We start from the raw sequence: 22,924 nt of genomic DNA, 5'->3' as shown, positions 1-22,924 counted from the left end.
GTTTATATACACCACTTGACAGTCGAGGGCCTCTATTCCATTGTAATATTTGGACAATTTCCGGCTGTCATTTTGTATGTTTTTTTTTTTCTTTCATTTTCATTCCAGACGCTGTTTGAATTCAAGTTTGAGTTTCTCAGAGTTGTCTGCAATCACGAGCACTACATTCCATTGAACTTGCCAATGCCATTTGGAAAGGGTAGAATCCAAAGATATCAAGGTATAGCTAACCTTTTAGAGCTGTTTGTCATATAATTGGCCGAACAAGTATTATTTAACTTGTTTGTCACATGAGAACTTGTTTATCTCCTATACACTTTATCAGTGGAGTCCTTAGTGATTGGACCTCGATGGATCAGGAGAACGGGGATCCTTTGTACCCCCTTTGTATCCAGAGATGAAGAGAGCAGCCGTTTGTGCATACAACGGTTGATACATTCATCTCTATGGCACTGGTGAAGATAGCCATACTGTACTCACCATAAAGATGAATAGAGCAGCTCGTGCATGCTGCTCTCTATCTCGGGGTACAATGGACCCCTGTTCTCATAATCTCTGTGGTTCCAATCACTGAGATCCCCACTGGTCGGCAAGTTAGCCCTATCCTGTGGTTAGGGGATACCTTAATTGTCAATCCAGATCTGTTTTTAATTATGTATAGTAGATGCATACAAATATTAAGACAATATGTACAACTATATTTAAAGGAAATCTACCATCAAGATCAAGCATGATAAACGAGGGACACTTACTCCTAGATCCAGGCACCGTGACTCTGGTAATCTTATAATTGTTATCCCATGGCCTTTTAACATTCTGCTAATGAGCCTCTAGACCTCTGGTCCACCTCCCTCTGTCTGTGTAATCTAGCAGGAGCAGAAAGTGCATGGGGGGCCTGCTCGTTGTAACAGCCCAGAAGGGCTCTGGAAACGGCCACCAGAGTTTTTCAGGTTGATAAGAATAATTCTAAAAGTTGACTTTAGAAGAAGGAAGACCATGTATAACAAATATAAGAATATTACCACAGTCACAGTGCCTGGATCTATGAGTAAGTGTTCCCGGTTTATCATGCTTGATTTTGATGGTAGATTTCCTTTAATGTCTTGAGGATTTTCTAGAAGTACAGGAAAAGTAAAGAAAATACATTGCTTACGGAAAGTTTTCCAATCTTGCCACAATTGTTAAGTTCCGAATTTGTGCTAAAAAAATTTAAAAAAAAATAAGTTTCCATTATCAGTATACACTCCAATATTTTCCTCAGAATTCTGAAAGAAAGAGATCACTCATAGATTTCAAAAGATGTTTAAAGAAAATCTACCATTTGTTTTAATGCATGTGAACCAAACATACCTTGAGAATGTTGTAGCTACACTAATGCAGTTCATATCTTGTTTAATCCATGACCCGAGCGGTTTTGCTAAAAAAAAAAAAAATATTATAAAATGCAGGAGCTTGGGAAAGCTGGGTGCCTACATAAACACATTATACACATGGAGCTTACAGAACTGTCCAGACAGGACTAATCAACTTGAGCTGGATGACTCCTACACAGCAGCTGGGGGATGGTGCAGCGATTGATTAGTTCTGCCTGTCAGGGACAACACAGTGATGACGTGTTCTCGGCTTATGTTGGGCAGGACATGTCTGGAGCAGTGCACGGGGCAGCCACAGGAGCGACAGAGCCTCATTATCATAATGTTATAATAGCTTTTTCAGCAAAACCACTCAGCTCAGGGATTGAATAAGATATGTTTCTTAATTAGTGCAGCTACAGCATTCTTAAGCTATGTTTGGTTCATAATGTATAAAAGCAAATGGTAGATTTCCTTTAAAATAGAGCACTTGTTATCCATTTATCTGTTTCCTCTTTGACTTCTATGTAAATAAATAGCTGATCCGTTTGTTTTCCACCAGGAGTTTGTGTATTGAACAGAGGAAAAGTTGTGCTAAACAGATTTTTCTATGTCTTGCAAAAAAAACCCATTGTGAAATAAAACTAGTATGTGTGTAAAAGATTATACATATTTACATATACTGAAATGATACTCTTTTTTTTGTTTTTTGAGAAACACAGCAAAGTGTCCTTATAATAGTTGATAGAGCAGCTTGGCTCCTATGTTTTGTGAGGGGGCACTCTACTATCTTAAATAATGCCAGCTGGGCATCAGTGTTCTGTTATCTGCATGTCCTATTTGTTGTCTGATGGAAATAAAGACAACGGGCGATTTTATCATTATCGCTGCCCCAAGTTTATCACACATTTCAGCTTCAACTTTTGTGTGCCTAATCACAGGGCTTTACTTCTTGTGTGTTGCAATGTGTGGGGGAAGCATATTGGGGAGCCTAACAATATACATCTATTAATTTCTTCTCCGCTTACTTTGTGTAAACTAAAGCCCCTGGTTCAGAGATGTCCTTTTACGGTCCAGGATAGTATATTAGTCAAATGAGGTTACATGACCCCTTTAAAGTAACAACTAATAAATTAAGAATTATATAAGCAGGTAGAGGTTTTTTTTATAAGAATTTCTTTTTTTCCATTCTGTTTATTTTTATCAATTAGCTTTTCTTTCACCAACAATGGAGACGTTAGACCCTTCTGTAGGTAGGTGCAGGGTTTGCAGTGTGTGGCAGTTTTTGCAGTTGTCTAGATGCCGAATTTTAGTTTGTTCCACGTTTTTTTGTACTGTGACAAATAAAAAATGTTGTTTGTACAGTATATGTCATTCTAATGGGGTAGCTAACAGATGAACCGTTTATCTTGCTATATGTGATGCTGTTACTTTGAGCCTGTTCCCAGTAATACTAATGAGAGTGTCACTTCTATGTTCATCTTAGATCATTAAACTGTTGACTGGTTTGTTACAATGAAATGCACTCTATGAAATGCTGGAACATAATGGCTTCATTTATTAGCCTTTAATGAATTCTTTTTTCCTCCTACAGATCTCCAGCTTGACTACACACTGACAGATGAGTTCTGCAAGAACCATTTCTTGGTGGGCCTCCTGCTTAGAGAGGTGGGAAACGCACTGCAAGAGTTCAGAGATATCCGGCAAATTGCCATAAGCGTGCTGAAGAGCTTGATGATCAAGCATTCCTTTGATGATCGATATTCTACCAGAGTATGTAAAAACTGAGCAAACTGGAGAAATTGTTGTAAAATACATTCAGTATAGTGCATAGAACAAAAATTACATTTAGTGAATACCTGTATTTGTATTAGTCTACAAAACATTTGAATGTCAATGGGGACAAGTTCCAGTATTTAGTGCCCCAGTTTCCTCATAATATAGGCAGCGGCCACAGTAAGTTGTGCCAGTGATAATTTGAGATGACCGTATTTGTAGCTTATCCATAATGCATAAGCTACAGCCTATATTTCTTTCTCTGTTGATAACATTATCGAGGTAGCATGGACACAATACAAATAATATACTTTGAACGGTTGGTCCTGCTGAAATCCTGAGATTGACCAACCAATTTAAAGGGAACCTGTCACCACTATTTTCACAAATATAGGTAGTGGCAGGTTCCTATAGAGCTCTAGTAACTATCTGACACCCTGCTTTTAGCTAAAAATTGTTCCCCTCAGATCCCCATAAAATCAGAGTTATAATCTTGCCTGGTATCTATGCAGCTTTGGAGCGAGTCCACGGGGGGGCATGGCCTGATGTCATGTGACCATGGTGACATCATCAAAGGTCCTTGAGCTACTTAATATGAAAACTATACCCCATGTACATATCTGACCACATAAAACAATCACAGCAGTCTCCATGGACTTCTACTCCTCTCCATGCAGGCTGCTGTGATTTTATGTGATAAAATATGCTGCGATTTCATGACATATATGCTTAGTGTACAGTTCCTAATGCTACAAAAGCTATAGGACCTGCGATGATGTCACCCTGGTCACATGACATTATAGCAGAATACAGAGTTAGGGATGGGGAGGAGATGCTGGATTCAGCCCGAGGAGGCCACGCCCACCTGGACTCCATGTAGCCATGCTTAGTTACCAGATAAAACTATAAAGTTGAATATATGGGAATCACAGGGGAATCATTTTTAGCTACAAGCAGGGTGTCAGATAGTTATTAGAGCTCTATAGGAACCTGTCACTACCTGTATTTGTGAAAATAGTGGTGACGGGTTCCCTTTAACGTCTACGGCGTCCTTTTGGATATCACATTCAGAGACAAGATGGCGCTGTTATAGGGTTGCTGCCTATGAGTCTACTCCAGCACTCACTTCACTATCTGTTCTTTTTGGGTCTGCATGACCCCACTCACCCTGCCATCCGGCGGTCACATGTAGGCAGTAGAAACCTCACATTCCTACACATGCAACCAGGACGGAGGGATGCTGCATGTGACTTTTCCTCATGACCCCACTCCAAGATGTTATGACATGGGTGAAGAATTCATGGGATGAAATCACTGACTCTTGCACTGCAAATACGCTACGAGCACCTACCAGGACAAGAAGAGGTCATTGTTGCTAAACATGAGTGATTGGGGGCCAATGATTCCAAAATGGAGTCGGCATGAAGAAACATTATAATCTTGTGTATAGTGCCATCAAATTCCATTTACAAATCAAAGTTTGGAGTTATGAGGATATATGTTTTTTGCTCAACAATCGTTCTTTCTCATTTTAAAATAAGACATCCCCTGAAAATAACACCTAGTGCCTCTATAGGAGCAAAAATTTATTTAAGACACTCTTATTTTGGGGGAAACACTTTAGTAAAACTCCAAGTTTATAATCCAGCATCAGGCACAGTGATCGTTCTGACCTAGCCGTACACGCGTCTGATGTTAGACACATTGATACATCTCGCCCATAGACTTTTTATCCGGAAAAGCATTCCTTCACATCTTTGCTCATTGTTTGGATTTTACTTGTTACCCTTAGTAGTCACTGTCTGTGCTCTTTCCCCAATACTGTTCAGACCCTTTGTGGTCTAGTCATGACATTCTGACAGCACTGCATCTGAAGTAAGGGTGCAAGGGTGATGTGTACCAGGCAGCAGAGAATCCATTTATTACACAGACATCTTGTATACTTTGCTACAGCATGATAATTTGTATTGTTTTATATAGCTTCCCATATCCAAGACAAATTATTTGTACATTTCTTTCTGCCTCAGCAATTGTTATCTGGATACAGGGATAGGGTATCTGATGATATTTCAATGCCAAGTTCATTCTTGTGGGGGGGGGGGGGCTTTCAGAATTTGCAGTAGGCATATGGCTGAGTAAACACTTTTCCACATTGCAGAATTTTAACAAGTGCAAGTGTTTTAAAATCCTCCCACATATTTTGTCAGCAAAGAATATGAGGATTGTTTAGAATTTAGGGCTCCTTAGCAGTGCCTTTGCACTAATTATAGTTTGCAGCAGAAAGTTTCTATAGGGATGCATCCATTTGTTTTAGTCATGTATCCAAAAGTGAATAAATTCAACAATTAAAGTGCAAAGAATGTTACTCTAGGCAGGAGCTATAAAGGGAAGTCCAGGTTTGATTATTAGGGAAAAAAACCCTAATATTTGCCTTAAACCTTACCTCCCTCCCTCCTACCACTGATCCTCCCGTCACCACCAGGCTCAGTAGTATACAGGGCCTTTGCAGCATACACCCACTGCAGTAGTGATGGTGAACCTTTTAGAGGCCAAGTGCCCAAACTACAGCCAAAACCCACTTATCACATACTGCCGACACAACAATTTAATCAGCAACTTATTGCTCCCTGCTCTGTCACGGCTTTCAACTGAATTGCACCTTGAGGACTCCAATAATGTTTCAAAAAGGGCAAATATGGATTATGATTATATCTTTCCACAGGGGTCCCATTGAATAGGAAGACTCTTACAGGGTAGTAACCAATGATTATCCACCTCTGTCCACACCTCCTTGCTCCTCCTGCAGTTTGAGAAAGCCCATAAAGTTTTGCTTTAAAGGAAACCTACCACCATGGATCTACCTATTACCGTATTTTTTGGACTATAAGACGCTTCTTACTATAGGACGCACCCCAGATTTAGGCTTCCAAAAAAAGGAAAAATATATTTTACACCAATTAAAATATCCCTGTTGGTCGCTCTAAAGCACAGCACACACAGACATACATTTACACACTCAGCACTGCATCATCCATCCCTATGCACACTCAGCTCACCTATGCACACTCAGCACACATATATATATATATATATATATATATATAGATATATATACACACACACACACACACTACCCCCATTCTCCTCCTTCTTACACTGTCCCAGTGCTGCATGGCAGTACGAGACCTGTGGTGATGTAAGAATCATGTGATCAGTCACATGATTCTGACATCACCGCAGGTCCTGTACCAGTAGGACATCGGGGAGAGGTGAGAGCAGTACGGAGGCTCTCCTCTCTGGGAGATCGGGTGCAGTTCTGTATCTGGGCAGCCCCCGATCTCCCTTACAGCGGTCAGGAGGGTCTGGCAGTGCTGGATTCTCCTGACTGTAAGACGCAGGGACTTTTTAAGCAAGATTTTTTTCTTGCTAAAAAGTGCTTCTTATAGTCCAGAAAATACGGTAAGTCGTCCAAATCTTTAATAATTTTTAATGCCCCTAATATGCAAATTTACTAAAGAGGCTACTGGGGCGTGGAGTAGCCGGAGCTGAGGTGCGCCTACGCCACACCCCAGTATCCTCTTGCGATCAGTCTACCAATCCAGCTTCAGCAAGCAGCTACCCTTCGCGTACCCTGCGCCGTAGCCTTTGGAACAGAGACCGCGAGCCCACAAAGATGACGTTGTTTCTTTTTTTTGTTTTTTTTCTTTCTCTCCAAATATTTCTCCTGGAACCTATAGCAGGTATCTCAATTTTTTTTCAGAGTCAGCAAGCGAGGATAGCCACACTGTATCTGCCTTTGTTTGGGCTCCTGATTGAAAATGTTCAACGGATAAATGTGAAAGATACCTCTCCATTCCCTGTAACTCAGAATGTAAGTGTACAATGTAGTCACACATCTACTTGATTTCATCATTAACCATTTATACATAGTGAGATATTAAGGTTATTATTTTTTTATTTTTATCTTTCTTCAAGAATGCAAAAGATGAAGTTTTACTTAACGTAGCTGCCGGAAATCCTTTGGTAACACCACAGAAACCAGGCAATACATTAGATAATAACCTCCATAAAGACCTTTTTGGTGTCATCTCTGGCACAGGTGAGTGAGATTATGTGCTGTGGCATGGTGCAGGGGTCATCATTGTCTAAGCTACTAATAAAGTGTACACATATGGAACACTTCAGAAGATATTGGCCTAAAGTAAATGCATGCACATTAAATCCTTTACACCTCAGCAGGACCAGCCAGAGGAGAGAAAAATCCAGATCCTTATTCCACAATCCCAGTTCAGCCAGGCTAAGCATTCATGTGTACGAGCATTTAGCCAACTGCTATCTGTTAAGTGTTATCTTCATATTGTTTTATAGAGAGAGTGGATATTGGTACTGTATATCATATCTATATTCCAGTATAGCAATACCAGACTACTGTACACTCTGGCCTTTTGGGTTTTGCTTTTTTTTTGGGGAATGGTGGTAAATTAAGAGTTGCTGTAAATGCTTTTATGACAATTGCTCTGAACGTATGCTACCTTATTTTCTAAAATACATTTTCTGACGCTTATTTTTGCAGCTTCCCCACACAATTCATCCACTCCCAACATAAACAGTGTGAGAAATGCAGATTCCAGGGGGTCTCTCATAAGTACAGATTCAGGGAACAGCCTTCCTGAGAGGAACAGTGATAAGAGCAGTTCTTTAGACAAGGTAAGTAAAGTGTGCATTACTACAAATTCTCATACCTACATTGACTGATGATCGGCTGAGCTCACTTTATAAACTCACAATAAAACCTCTTTCAGCATATACTGCTTGTGCTCTTATATACTATGTATATTGTAAAAAGGTGAGTTAATTAATGGCTTAAGCATTTCCTCAACTTTTATTATGCAATCACTGTGCAGAAGGACAGACTTATCCGGAGGCATTCTGCACATGCCCTGCGCTCTAGTGGAGAGGAAGAGGACTACACCCAGGCTGCTAAGAGAAACCGATACACTATGGATTTTTCTCTGCTGACAGTGCCTCTACTGCCGGAGAATGTATTGCATGCTGATGTTTCTACTCCACAACCAGAAGTATTATTTTATGATCTGGTTTCAGCATGTGTTAAGCATCAGATGCAAAAGTATATATTCTATAAATCTGATGCTGGGTTATGGATTTGCAGTGATATACCACCTTTCACTGATCTTTGCATATTTTCATCACTTCAGCAAATAAACAGTATTATAATCTGGTGGACTTGCATTTTCTGTAAATAATTAGAAGCTTTCCTTTCATCTGTGTGTGAGAGTATTGAAGTGTTGTTCCAGTTTTGGAAAGCTTTGTAGATACTACGTAAATGCTTGATGCTAGCTCAGTCAGTCCAGTGTTATACTGATGATGGTGATAGCTACTTGTTTTATAATCTCAGAATCAGCACGGAGGCTCACTAGGAAATCCATTGGTTCGCTGTGACAAGCTGGAGCAGGCTGAAATTAAGAGCTTACTCATGTGCTTCCTTCACATTTTGAAAAGCATGTCTGATGGTAAGTAGAAACCTGAATAATGCATCCAAGAAGGTGCTTGTACATTGTTGAACCAAATGTAAATGTAAAAAACACTGATACACCAACAGTATAAAAATGTGAAATAGTCTGCAATCTACTCCTTCAATCTAAAAGTTCCCTACCTGAGAGATAAGGTATGAGAGGGTGAAGTGAGCTATAGTGGGTTCTTTGCTCTTCTCCTTGTGAAGGTGTTTTCAGGACAGTGCAGGGTCGCATGTTTTAGCATCCAAACCTTAAAAAATACATTTATGGCATTATTATACTTATGAATCAACTTCAAAATTTATAAAGAAAATGGTCACGTGCCAGTGGCAAATAGTGAAAAACAGGTATGAGAATTTTATTTTTCATTCTACATAAGGGGAACGGCTGCATTAAATGCCATACTTTTTATTATATTAGTGACCACGGAAGTTATCTTTTCTTAATCCGTAAAAATGTCCTAGTCAAACAGTTTTTCATGGATTACTCATATACTAACGTTTAATGAAGGTCCATGAAGCAGATGCCAAACTGATACAAATCATCCATGAAAAATGGAAAAAAATGTCAGTTTTTCACGTCTGATTGTTGACTTGTGCAGGTAGCCCTAGTCTGTTATAGATCAACCATTTACTCATTCTGTTCCTCAGATGCACTGTTTACATATTGGAATAAAGCCACAACATCAGAACTGATGGATTTCTTCACAATCTCTGAGTATGTATTATCATATTATAATGCGGTGTATTCTGAATGTTCGATATAAATGGAATACCAAAACCTAATGTTTTTTTTTTTAATTGTGATTTTATGATTTAACTTGCCAAGAAAATTTTTTTTTACTTCTATATTCCAATTATTTTACAATATAACCTGTATCCTGTCTATTATTACTATTGTAGATGTAATAAAATAAACTAGAAAAAAACCTTTCTTTCCTATCCTTGTTATGGTATTAGTTGACATTTCATCAATGTTTTGTGTGTCTCTCTTCATCTCCACAGAGTATGTCTTCATCAGTTCCAGTATATGGGCAAACGATACATTGCCAGGTATAGTGTTTCATTAATCTGTGTATATTTACTGCCTCTATACTGGGTTTATAATGATATTCTGGTCCTTTCTCAACACTTAAGCTTGGGATGCACATGGTTTGCTAGCTGCGCTCAGTAATCTGCAGCGGTATACAGTCACAGCAAAGTGAATGGGATTTGAATAAATCCACTCCACATGCCATGTAAAATACTAGCGGTGCAAATCATTCCCAATCCTCAGCAGGATAAAAGCTGTCACAGAAATTTGCCTTTTTATGGCAGGATAAGCTGCGGACGTTCTTTACAGTGCGTCCTTAACAATGGACATCCAATGCAATAGTTAGCAGGGTTAACTCTGTAGCCAATATTTAAGCCATAAACCAAATCCAACTTTCACTTGAGTATGGATTATTTTACCCTCATGGGTAATGTGTCATTACATACATAACTCCTATGTCACACCAGCAGTGTTACAAGATAATACTAATTTTTATTTATGTAGTGCTGTCTTATTTTACATTTCAGACCCAGTTTTGACATGATAAACAGTTCTGCAGTATTTGATAGTTTAGAAACGTTGTCCTCTAAATATACACTGCTAAATCAATATAGTCTGTGATAGACATTTTTGGGAATTTCATGAGAAGTATAGTGTTTATAGCTTATTTTTTAAGGTTGCTAATATGCATCTCCTGGTTAACGGTGAATTTTTTTTGTTCATGGGAACTTTTTAAAGGGAACTTTTCACATTCCGATTTTAGAGTAATGGGGAGATCCTTCTCATGAGATAGTAGTCAATCACCAATTATGACCGCCCACATGACTCTCTCAAGCCTAAAATTTAAACAGATATACATGACAAGTATTGGACTGCTCCCCATAAAGTTAATGTTTTCATTATGTTCACCTCCTGGATACCAGCCATCTTTTAGGTCATGAAAGCATTTACGGTATCTAAAATTAGATTAGATACTACCTTGCAGAATGTGATCCCTCCTTGGTACTATGCTATTAAGCTGTATTAGAGACATGTGGATAGAGCACATATGTCAATGCCTCATGCACACAAACTTTATGGAACAGTGACCTGGACTCAGAAATTGTGACTAAATCATGGCCGTCCTAGAGGTCACACAGTGCTAAATATCAGACTTGTCCTATATTTTGCCAGAATAGAGTGGCTGTCTGACCTTCTATGGAAGGGCTAACCCCTCCTCCTCCCAGCCATGTACTTGTACCGGTTTGGCCCTGGCAGGTATTCCGCAGTCTTCTTGAGGCCAAAGGAGTTTTATTGACTTGGGTTTTCCTCAATCATTTTGACCCAATTATTAATCTTAAAGTACATTGTGTGAAAAAATATATCAATGGGGTAGTCAAGTGAACCATGGGGTTAGTAATATGGCATAATACTAGCAGTCACTGTTTGGATGTAGGAGGACCAGAAAAGTTGTCGAGCTTACTCCTGGGAGAATGGATAGAAGAGTTTGCTAAATGAAATGTTTCATAAACTGGAAGACTCTTTTTGTCTAACATTAAGTCATGTTTATTGCTTAAACCTAACCATATTGTACATCTGTATTATACTCATATTTCCTAAAATTCATTATATCTTGTTGTTTTTTGTTTTTTTTAACCACTTGAGCTGGTAATAGTTGTAATGATTGTGCGGCAATCTAGGAAATTGGAGCACCCATCAGGGAAGTGCCATGCCAATATTGTATTGACCAATTACAAAATGGAAATGGCTTATACTCTCCCCACATGTTTTTGTTTTGTCTAGAAAAGTATACAGCTTCTAAATGTTAAAATCTGCCTGATGAGATAAGTGTTTTGCCATTGGTTTGTATCATTGCGGATGATCTTTACGTCTATGACCAGCTTTAGTGAGGGGCTTCAGCCTTTAACGTCTTGTTTTACATTGTGTACACTGACAACCCGATGTAACAGAGGTGTAAGCATGACACGTGGTGCTGAGTGCATGTTCCGGGTATCTCACACGATAACATGAATAATCAGGTTCACAGAAGGGTGTATGTGTGTCCTGCACTGGTGGTGGTACACTGTAGGGAGCCAGCCTCAGCTGTTTGCTAACACGGCTCACTCTTTCTGTTTTCCTCACTTGATTGCTGACAAGTATAACAAAGTATATGGCTCTTCTCCCTTCCTGCCTGGTAAGACGGTCACCGTGCCTTGCTGCTTTTTACTTTCTTTCTTGCATGCTTGTGTGTATGGCGCTTTCCATATAACCCCTTTGAAAATTGTGTAGACTAAATGGCATTGAAACAGTTCTATATCAACATATCCAACCATAGTTGTATTTCTGAGTTTCCTAGTTAAATTCTACTTCTGTATAACATGTAATGTTCATGGCAATAGACATTACCAAAGTCAATGACTTTTAGTGCTTTTTTTGTAGCATGTTGCTTTTACAGTTAATATGACATTTTTGCTGGAGACTCAGTTTTTATTTTGAGTTGTGTGTTTCTCTGCTTTACTAACTGCCCCCACTTCTCTGTAGTGGGGACACATCTAACTGGTGCTTCTATCCCATTTCCACTCATCTTGCAGGAACCAGGAGGGGTTGGGACCCATAGTTCATGACCGAAAGTCTCAGACATTACCTGTTTCCCGTAACAGAACAGGGATGATGCATGCCAGATTACAGCAGCTCAGCAGCCTGGATAACTCTCTCACTTTTAACCACAGTAAGTTCTGTGATGATCTTAGCTATCAGCCGCCTCTTCCTGTACCACCACAGCACTGGCACGTACCAAAGCCCATCCATATCACACCTGGATTATAGAAGATATTTCAGTCTGGGCTTCACCTCATCTTTTTTCCTTCCCTGAACAGGATTATTGCACTTGGACACCGGGTGATAACGCGTGCCGCACCATTATGTCAGCACCATGCAGCCACTGCTGTTATTATGCCAATTTTAAGAGAGGATATCATGTTCTGGCTCCTCCAAGCAGCTTATTTTGCTGTATGTATCGTGTGTTGTCTTCAGGCCAGTGTTTGCATGGTGATGGTAGTGCGTGTTCTGCAGGCGTTCATTCCTGGTGCCAGCTGAAGGGTGTACCCGATGATAGGTGAGACTATACTGTCCACAGTTATGTGTCTGAAAAAGCATTCAATAATGAATTGACTTTTTCTGTGTTTTCAGTGTGAGAAAGATATCAAGTATACTTGGAATAACTGTAGAAAATGGTAAGATTCAATCAGGTTGACATTGGCCTAGAAATCTGCGTTACATTAAGCCCAAGTGTCTATATTGATCCTGCTTTGCTTCCTTCCTTTTTTGTTTTTTAAACATATTGAATGTGTATGGTTCATAACCCCAAGCACAGCATCATACTCATTTATATGAGGACACCCGATTGCTTAGTAGCAAATAATATTTCCTCTGGCTTCCTACTAACTGCAGTGTTAATATTCCTAGAAGTATCATCATGTAAACTCAACATATCAGTCAAAACCATCATGCATTAACTGACATACAATATCCACTTTCAGTTTAGTGGTTATAACAACTAATATAGAACACAAAAGTTCATAGCGCTTTCATACATTTCAGTATGGAATAGTATACCCAGAGAAGGGATGATTTGGATCATTGATGCATCAAAAACTTGTAAACCTAGAATTGTTCTAAGGCTACAACTGAGCACAATACTAGTTTCTCTTTATGTTAAAATGACTCCATTACCATAAGGGGATATACTTTCTCTCAAATTAAGAGTTTTGTGGGGTACATTATAAGATTTCCAGACATACCATGAGTGTTTTCCAGGGATTTATCTTTTTAGATACAATTTTTTTTTTTTACCTTTTATTAAATTGAGTTTCTTTGGTGTCTTATGGTATGTGGTCACACCTTAACCGATACCAAGAATGAGGACTACAATTTTAATAATAATGCAAGTTTATGTAAAGCCACACACATACTGTAACTCAGAACCTTTTGAGATGAGCTCCTGCCAGCAGTGGGACCACAACATACATGTTCATATCTAAGCATAGACATTTCATGCAGGCATTGCACATGCTTCCATTACTGCAAAGAAACTATGTATTATATGCATTATGTTGTAAGGATCATAAAACATCTATACAATTCAATCATTACTGACTACTACCAATCCCATCAATATAAATGGGTCTGCTGTACTGTGAGGTTCAGTTTTAGAAGAGCATTAGTGGAAAGGCTTTTAAGGTATGTGCATGGGGAGATGGACTCTAAACTCTTTGTATATAGTGCATTGAGGATTTGTAACTCTTAAAGTTCATTGTTCCCGTTAAGCATGGCTTAAGCAACCTCTTATTAGTTATGTGTATGTATTTTCAAATGACCATAGGGGAAATCAATATTCAGATTAAACAAAGTGGCTTTTCCAACTTTTTTAAATAGAATATTTGGTTAACCCATGCTAGGGCAGCCAAATAATAGTATACATTTTAATTTTTATTAATATAATATAATTTTTTTTTTTTTTTTTTTTTATGCCTTGGGAAAAGTTAGTGTTATGTCTTAATTTTATACCATATTCTGCTCATGGACAATTTTCTTAAAATCCCAGAGAACCCCTTCAAGCCAATGTTTGTCGATTTCAGTCAAGCAGTTGCATTCATATAGTCACAGCAGAGTTTTCGTTATATTTTATCTGAAACTACGGTATATTAGTAGAAGTTCTTAAACATCGCTTCATTGTGATCCAGTCAGTGTTCTAGTAACAGAAACCAAGTTAAAATGGTTGTCCCAGTTTTAGAAGTACTCCTCTATCCAAACAATGTTATCGACTGCTTAGGACCCCATGATCAGGAGAATGGGGATCTTGTTCTCACTAATGGGGTGAGCGGCAGGACAAGCATTCACCCTGAGGCTCTATTCTATTGGAGCGCAGGATAGGGCATAACTTCTAAACTTGGGAAAGCCCCTATAAAGGCCTTGTCCTGGTTAAGGGAAAATAAAAACAACATTTTGCCAATCCATAAATAATGCTGGATTTATCTATACAGGATGCTCTAGTAAAGTGGAGTGATTCTAAAAGAAATATATACTAGATTGGATTAGGGATCCTACAACACAATCAGATCTAGTCCGCTATAAATAAAAAAAACCATTGAAGTATTTTACTTTCATTTGTCTGTCATTACTTAATGTAGCTCTTCCATTAGTCATTATGGGTTCTGTTTTTTTCGCAATCTAATCAGACCTAGAACCATCTCAATTCCACACCAGTCATTTGAAAGTATGCATGTTCCATTTGTACATATGGGCTTATTCACATGGTTATTCTGGGTTTCGTCCAACTGAATTTTTTTTTTAATGTGTGCAGTTCGAGGTAAACTCTGGCTACATTCTGCAACGGGCGAGACCTGTTTGGCCAAATATAATGTATGTGTTCCATGCAGAAAATCACATGTTCATTGGACAACTGATCATAATGTTTCAGGATTGTCTGTTCTGTGCAGTGGCATGAAAATGGCCATGTGAATGAGCCCTTAGCCTTGCCACATGGTTGGAAGAATATGGTTACATTTTCTCAATTTTTTTGACTGCTTTGCTAAGTCTATGCTGTTTCTCTTAACTCTTATCATACTGAAAACATGATCAGGACCTAAACAGCTTGATCCCAAAAAGGAAATAGACCCAGTGCTGGTGGTCTTGGGAAATGCCAATATGTCTTTTTTGTGTAATGGAATGTGATGATGTTATACAAGTAAAACTAATGAATGGTAGTGAATGAAAAATGCAATGGTTAATTAATTAAGTTTTAGACTATTAATTCATGTGAATGTATATAATTGTAAGAAACCATACTGTCCAGCGGCTCCCTATACTTGATCTGATTCCATCTGAATATTATCTGTTCACATCTCTGTTTGTAATTTAACAAAGCTAAACAGTAAGATCATGTTCACACAGTATGAAAATGTTTATATTGGAAAATCAAATGTGTATTTGCAGGAGAATCTGAATTTGGAATCCAAGGCTGAGCCATGTTATATTTGTTTATAGCACCACGGTTCAACATTCAGAATCAGACCCAATTTAATAAGGCTTAATTGTGTGTGGTCACCACCATGGTTCTGTTGCTTGTAAATGCACTGAAACTGCTTCAAGAAATCACTTGCTGGTTTTTTAATTTCCAACATGGAATTCAATTCTTTTCACAGAAAACTCTGTGTAACTTCTGTACGAGCTATAGTGCTGTTTCCTATTGGAAACGGCGGGGGCAGTCAGGTCAGTACAAAACACTGTGACCATACTCTTAAGGTACTATTCGCACAGCACATCTGGGGCTAGATTAAAAGGGCACCTAAGTAGTGAAAAGTATCCTGATGTGTACTTTGTTTTACCCTTTGTATGCAAGTCCTCAGGACAAAAGTTTGACATGTAATCACCTGAACAAAATCAAGAGGCATCTACCTATTCTACACTGCAAATACATCTATTCTACTCTATTGATATTCAGCTATATTTTAAATAAAAAGAAATGTATATAATTTGTTTTGTGTCTGTATTCCACCACATTTGTGCCTTATGCATTTTGCTATATAATGTTACAGATACAATTGATATCCTTTTTTTTTGTTTGTATTTTCTCTCTAAAAAAAATAAATCCGTATGTTCAGATTAATCCAAGTGTACATCATGGTAGTAAATTTGCATGTATCTGCTATTGACTTCTTGTATTAAAAACATTTTTCATAAATGACGACCTACACTTGATACCCTCCTGTTGAAGCCAATAACCAGATGTAAACTAATATTTTACTGAACAGGATGAGAGGATTATACAGACACATAATGTACAATTGACAAACACGATGACCTTATTTTAAGGCAATGGAGGGATAAACCCTCCACTTGCTGCTTCAATGCATGCATTATAATTTTGGTAATTAAATTTAATATCCTATATCTACCCTTCAAATGCTTGTTTTTATATTAACAAATTGTCTCCTAACTCCACTTCTTACTAGTAAGACATACTGGTTTGGCTTTCTGGATGATTAAAAGACAGAGGCTTGGATATTAATAAAAACCAAAGAAGCATTTATCTTCCGTACTCTTTGTAATATTGGTTATGTTCACTTCTGTGTTGGAGGCTTTATTATACCTGAAACTCTATTTTCGCCATTAACAGAATTCTAAGTTTCACAGTCATTGGTGTCCATCATGTAACGCACACATCACAAGACTGTAGTTTTATATTATTAATGCCCACAACACCGTCGTGCACAGAGCCATATCTGTTAGCTTTCTCTTATCTGTGGCTTTGACTTGCGCATGAAGCTTTATACTGTAAATTGTATCCTTTTGCCTTGAGCCATCAGTAATTTAACAGACTTTTACAGGGGACAGTTGTTTGCAAAGTAATAATTTTAGTTCATTTTAAATGTTTTTTTTTTCCTTATTGCCAAATTTATTTACCAACTACTTCTCCATTTCTTCAGGCTACGGTCATTCAGATGCAGATATTCTTCACCAATCGTTACTTGAAGCAAACATAGCTACTGAAGTATGCCTTACAATCTTGGACACTTTGTCGTTATTCACCATGGCATTTAAGGTTTGTCATTTCCACTATTTATCTTTTATTTTTTGTAGAGAGTTGGTAGGTCAAACATTTTTTAAAGTTGCTCTTCTCCTTAAGTAGAATAATTAATTGATCATAGACTTTTGGTATTACGGTTTTCCAAAAATGTACCTTTGATGACCTATCCGTAACAAACGGAAACACATATTGAGTTTGTATCCGTCAAACCTTTAGTGCCTATTCAAGCAGCGGACATAAACAAGCGTTTTCCGCTTTCATAGACATTAAATGGAGTGAACGGATGGGTGTTTGATCTGCTGAGATAATTTAACTATATACAAGCCCTTTGTTTCTGAAAATTATCCTGAAGGTTAGTTATAGATCTATTTGGTTGCAACAACTGTAAACCAAGAGATTTGGATAAATTTATGAGGATCGAGCGCAGGTGTGCATGCGTGACTGCTGCTTTAGTGTCCTTCTGTGGGATCACTGTTAGAACGGAATAGTGTGTCACTTGTTCTAGGCCCCCTATCTTCCTGATCACTGAAGGACTCCCAACTATCTATAACTAATTCCCTTAGGCCACTTTCACTCTTGCATTGCAGATCATACCAGAAGGCAACATGTGAAAAACTGATGTTTTTGATTCATTAGCGTCTTTCACATGCATAAAACACCAGGAAAAAGTCTGACTGTGGTCTCTGCCTTTTCTATGCCAATTTATCAGTGTCTCAGAGTGTGTTGTAATGAGTCTCCATAGACAGCTGATTGATGGAGATTCCAAAAGAAGGTGTAATCGGTGTTCTCCATGTTAACTTGTCATCACAGAGCCCTACTTAAAAGTAGAAATGGAATTTGTATACCTTTCTGTAATTTTAACTTTAGCTCTTTTACAATTTAATTTATTTTAATTATTAGCACTTATCTTTATGCAATTCTATCAAAGTACATTTCAAAATAGTAATAGACAGTACAAGATACCTTCTTTACGTTTGTACTTAAGTTGAATTTGTATGTAAGTCGAAACGGGTATATTTTATAATTGTAACTCGAGAAAAAAATGTATTTTGTTCATGTGACAATTGGATTATCGAAATTTTGTGCTTTCACGGGAATAAGGATTATGAATAAAGCTTCATTACAGACAAGTTACAGCTTACAGCTGATCATTGTAGTCGGGAACTAAAGTAAAGCATCCAGAGAGCTTCACTAGAGGTCACAGTGGGCAGAGACCTCTCTGTAAGTTGGGTGTCCTTAAGTTGGGGACCCCCTGTACTCAGTTGTGCTTTATAGTATTTTTCTTTCTCTAGAACCAACTTATTGCCGATCACAGTCACAATCCGTTGATGAAGAAGGTGTTTGATGTGTACCTGTGCTTTCTTCAAAAAAATCAGTCAGAGACAACTCTCAAAAATGTCTTTACTGCATTAAGGACATTAATTTATAAGGTAGGTAAGGCAAAATAAAGGAAAAACATGTGTACTCAGATCCCCTGCACTGGATATATTCCACTGTAATTATGTTGACTATAACCCCAATAGATGCACCGGAAGAAGGGGGGGCACTAAGTGTCCCAGCAGAGCCATGTCAGAACTGAATAATCCAAGGAAAGATTGCAAAATCCTCCAACTCTATCTTTTTTCATTCCATTAAAATTAGCTTCTTTATTAAATCCATTAAAAAGCAGAATACATTTACAAAGAATGTACCTAAGGAGGTTTTGAACTACACTGCTCAAAAAACAAAGGGAACACTCAAATAAAACATCCTAGATCTGAATTAATTAAATATTCTCATTGATTACTTTTGTTCTGTACAAAGTTGAATGTACTGACAAGAAAATTATAAAAAAATCAGCAATGGAAATCAAATTTATTAACAAATGGAGGCCTGGATTTAGAGTCCCACACAGAATTAAAGTGAAAAAACACACTACAGACTGATCCATCTTTGATGTTATGTCTGTAAAACAAGATAAAATGTGTCTCAGGATTGTGTGTGTGGCCTCCACATGCCTGTATGAACTCCCTACAACACCTCGGCCTGCTCCTGATGAGGTTGCAGATGGCCTCCTTAGGGATCTTGTCCTAGACCTGGACTAAAGCATCCGCCAACTCCTGCACAGTCCGTGATGCAACGTAACATTGGTGGATGGAGCGAGACATGTCACAGATTTGCTCAATCGGATTCAGGTCTGGGGAACAAGCAGGCCAGTCCTTGTCTTCAATGCCTTCATCTTGCAGGGACTACTAACACACTGCAGCCACACGAGGTCTTCCATTGTCTTGCATTTGGAGGCACCTAACCGCACATATGAGCTCACAAGGGATCTGAGGATCTCATCTTGATACCTAATGGCAGTCGGGCTGCCTCTGTCAAGCACATCATTACTGACCCACTGCCAAACTGGTCATGCAGAACCATGTTGCTGGCAGCAGATCGCTCTCCATGGTGTCTCCAGACTCAAGTCTTTGACGTGTGCTCAGTGTGACCCTGCGTTCATCTGTGAAAAGCACAGGGCACCAGAGGCGAATTAGCAGATGCCAAGCATCCTTCACGGTGTTGGGCAGTACGGTGGCTCAGTTGTTAGCACTGCAGTCTTGCAGCGCTGAGGTCTTGCGTTCAAGTCCCATCCAGGTCAACATCTGCAAAGAGTTTGTATGTTCTCTCTGTGTTTGCGTGGGTTTCCTCCCGGTCCTCTGGTTTCCTCCCACACTCCAAAACATACTGGTAGGTTGGCTAGATAGTAAGCCCCTCACAGGGACTGATTTGGCAAGCTCTGTGCAGTGCTGCAGAATCTTTGTGTGCTATATAAATAAAGGAATTATTATTATTATTTATAACCCCCATCTGTGGACATCGGCCTTCATATCATCCTTATGGATTTGGTTTCTAACTGTTTGTGCAGACACATGCACATTTGTGGCCTGCTGGAGGTCATTTTGCAGGGTTCTGGCAATGCTTTTCCTGTTCCCCCTTGCACAAAGAGGTAGAAGTCCTGCTGCTGGGTTGTTGCCCTCCTATGGCACCTCCACGTCTCCTGGTGTACTGACCTGTCTTCTGGTAGCGCCTCCAGCCTCTGCACACTACCAGTATGACACAGCAAACCTTCTTGTCACAGCTCACATTGATGTGCCATCCTGGATGAGCTGCACTATCTGAGCCACTTGTGTGGGTCACCAAGCCTTATTTAGGAGGTCATAATGCACGTAAAGGCCACACACAATACGGAGTCTCATTTTGTCTTGTTTTACGGAAATTAAATCAAAGTTAGATCAGCATGTAGTGTGTTTTTTCCACTTTAGTTTTTTGGGTGACTAAATCCAGGCCTCCATTGGTTAATTAATTTGATATCCATTGATGATTTGTTTGTGGCTTTGTTGTCAGAACAAAGTATTCAATGAGAATATTTCATTAATTCAGATCTAGGATGTGTCATATGAGTGTTCCCTTTATGCAGCAGTGTATATAAATTTTAGGTTCTCAGTCATGGACGCTCATAGACTCCTCACATTTATTCCCTAGGCCAGTGGTGGCGAGGGCAACTAGAGGCACAGGTACTAGAGGTGGCATATGTGCACATCTTCCTTTTATTTAATGCATTTTTTATTTTGTTTAACAAATTTTAATGCTATAATTATGGACTTTATGTTTGTATTATTTCCCCTCAGTTCCCATCAACATTTTATGAAGGAAGAGCTGATATGTGTGCCGCCTTGTGTTACGAAATACTTAAATGCTGTAATTCTAAGTTGAGCTCCATCCGAACAGACTCCTCTCAGCTCCTGTATTTCTTAATGAGAAATAACTTTGACTACACTGGAAAGAAATCTTTTGTCAGGACTCATCTACAGGTGATCAGTGTGTGTTGTATGTTGTTCCTCACTCAGCATTCATTCATGTATCCAAAAGTCTAATAGCAAACAGTGACATTTGAACAGGACCACTTTACATAGGCTGCAGTACTCCAGAACGGCCACTAAACAATGGATGGAGTCTTCCCTTCCCAGCTCCATCCATTGTATAGTTGCAGCGCTATTCAGGAAGTGAAGACACAAAAATATGTAGCACACCAATGTTCCAGGTGCACAAAAGGTAAGGGAACCCCCATCAACTCAGGGATACAACTTTTGCAAAAATGTAAGTAAGAGAGTGGGGGAGGGTGACTCTGTTCTAATAATTATGGGTGTCCCAGCAGTCAGACCACCACAAACAGATTGGTATCTTGGTTACCCCATTAAAAGCTTCAGAATTGTACATTTCTTTTGTCTCCATATGTCTGTGTCTTCGTATTACAGGTGATAATATCTGTAAGCCAGTTAATAGCAGATGTGGTTGGAATAGGAGGCACAAGATTTCAACAGTCCCTCTCGATTATCAACAACTGTGCAAACAGTGACCGACTTATTAAGGTTTGTGAAGTCATTTTTTAAACAAATACTTTCTTTTTTTCTTTCTTTTGAGAAAATAGAAAAATAAGTCTGGCTACATCTTCTACTTCTCCTTAAATGTTTCTACCGTATATACTTGAGTAAAAGCCGACTGGAGTATAAGCCTAATTTTCACACAAAAAACTATCTATATCTCAGTATATTATATAATTGTACACATTTATTGTCTGTCTTCCAGCATACAACCTTTTCATCTGATGTAAAAGATCTGACTAAAAGAATCCGTACAGTACTGATGGCAACTGCTCAAATGAAGGAGCATGAGAATGATCCAGAAATGCTTGTTGACCTACAGTACAGCCTGGCCAAATCCTATGCCAGCACCCCAGAGCTGAGGAAAACATGGCTGGACAGCATGGCTAGGATTCATGTCAAACATGGAGACTTGTCTGAGGTAGACAAGTCTTTAATAACTAACTGTTTTGTGTCATGCTTGTCTAGCGTTATATTGGTACATGTGGTTGTGTGTCTGTGTCTCGGTTGAAAAATCCAGAGGTTTACCTGTATTGGGTAGAGTAAAGGATTTCTGGATCCCGTCTTTCAGAAAGGTGTCTACCAGTGTATTAGAGAAGCCGTCAGAACCTGCGTTCCCGCACGTAGTGACGCAGTCCACAGGCTTCCCCGCTGATCGCATGTTGAGGCAGCCTTTACCTTTTTTTTTTTTTTTTTTTTTTTTTTCTGCTACTAATAACAGAAGTTGAACAGATTACTTTTTGTTCACCTTCCATTTTCAGTATCCGTATCCGTACCGCATTTACACGTTGAGTATTTTCCGGAATGATCACTAGCTATTTTGCATTAATTACATGCAAAACATGTGGTGCTCGTTCTCCATTTTAGTAGAAACTTGTATGCGCTCTGGCCAAGCCCATCCCAGTTGTGGTTAAAACCGCACTTGAAATTCAAGGTGTGAATGTGGCCTTAGGATCTCATTAAACGGAGGGTGTAACGGAAAGTCCAGGCGCAGGTGTGAACAGGGCCTAATATTTCTGTTTCTTTTGTATTGCAGGCAGCAATGTGCTATGTACACGTGGCTGCTCTGGTAGCTGAATACCTCATGAGGAAAGGTGAGTGCAATGTAATCAATGTAATATAATATGTGCTATTCAGTCTTATCACAAGCCTTTATTATTCTGAGCTTCTTCCAGTTAGCAGCATTAAGCTTATATTATTGAAAATATATTGGTATTAAATTACACATGGCAGCAGTTTTTACTCTTTGTACATATT

At 38.8% G+C, this 22,924-nt stretch overlaps 1 protein-coding gene across 19 annotated transcripts in view; it reads left to right on the top strand.

The window, feature by feature from the left end:
* DOCK9 (dedicator of cytokinesis 9) overlaps positions 1-22,924 on the top strand; it is a 164,046-nt gene that overhangs the window by 116,400 nt on the left and 24,722 nt on the right. For 11 of the 19 annotated variants that reach the window (XM_072135470.1, XM_072135472.1, XM_072135476.1 and 8 more), the window contains exons 30-44: positions 109-220; positions 2,947-3,125; positions 6,889-6,999; positions 7,104-7,227; positions 7,702-7,835; positions 8,545-8,659; positions 9,313-9,379; positions 9,667-9,714; positions 12,265-12,401; positions 17,161-17,276; positions 18,554-18,691; positions 20,915-21,097; positions 21,542-21,655; positions 21,873-22,088; positions 22,704-22,761. In XM_072135470.1, the coding sequence (XP_071991571.1) occupies positions 109-220; positions 2,947-3,125; positions 6,889-6,999; positions 7,104-7,227; positions 7,702-7,835; positions 8,545-8,659; positions 9,313-9,379; positions 9,667-9,714; positions 12,265-12,401; positions 17,161-17,276; positions 18,554-18,691; positions 20,915-21,097; positions 21,542-21,655; positions 21,873-22,088; positions 22,704-22,761 (1,852 nt within the window). Of the gene's footprint in view, positions 1-108; positions 221-2,946; positions 3,126-6,888; positions 7,000-7,103; positions 7,228-7,701; positions 7,836-8,544; positions 8,660-9,312; positions 9,380-9,666; positions 9,715-12,264; positions 12,402-12,862; positions 12,907-17,160; positions 17,277-18,553; positions 18,692-20,914; positions 21,098-21,541; positions 21,656-21,872; positions 22,089-22,703; positions 22,762-22,924 lie in introns of all 19 variants that reach the window. The other 8 variants (XM_072135485.1, XM_072135486.1, XM_072135479.1 and 5 more) reach the window with 2 other exon arrangements.

The sequence above is a fragment of the Engystomops pustulosus genome, chromosome 2 (assembly GCF_040894005.1).
Source record: "Engystomops pustulosus chromosome 2, aEngPut4.maternal, whole genome shotgun sequence".
NCBI lineage: Eukaryota > Metazoa > Chordata > Amphibia > Anura > Leptodactylidae > Engystomops > Engystomops pustulosus.
Note: the sequence above shows the minus strand (reverse complement) of the source record. Positions and strands in the feature narration are given on the sequence as shown.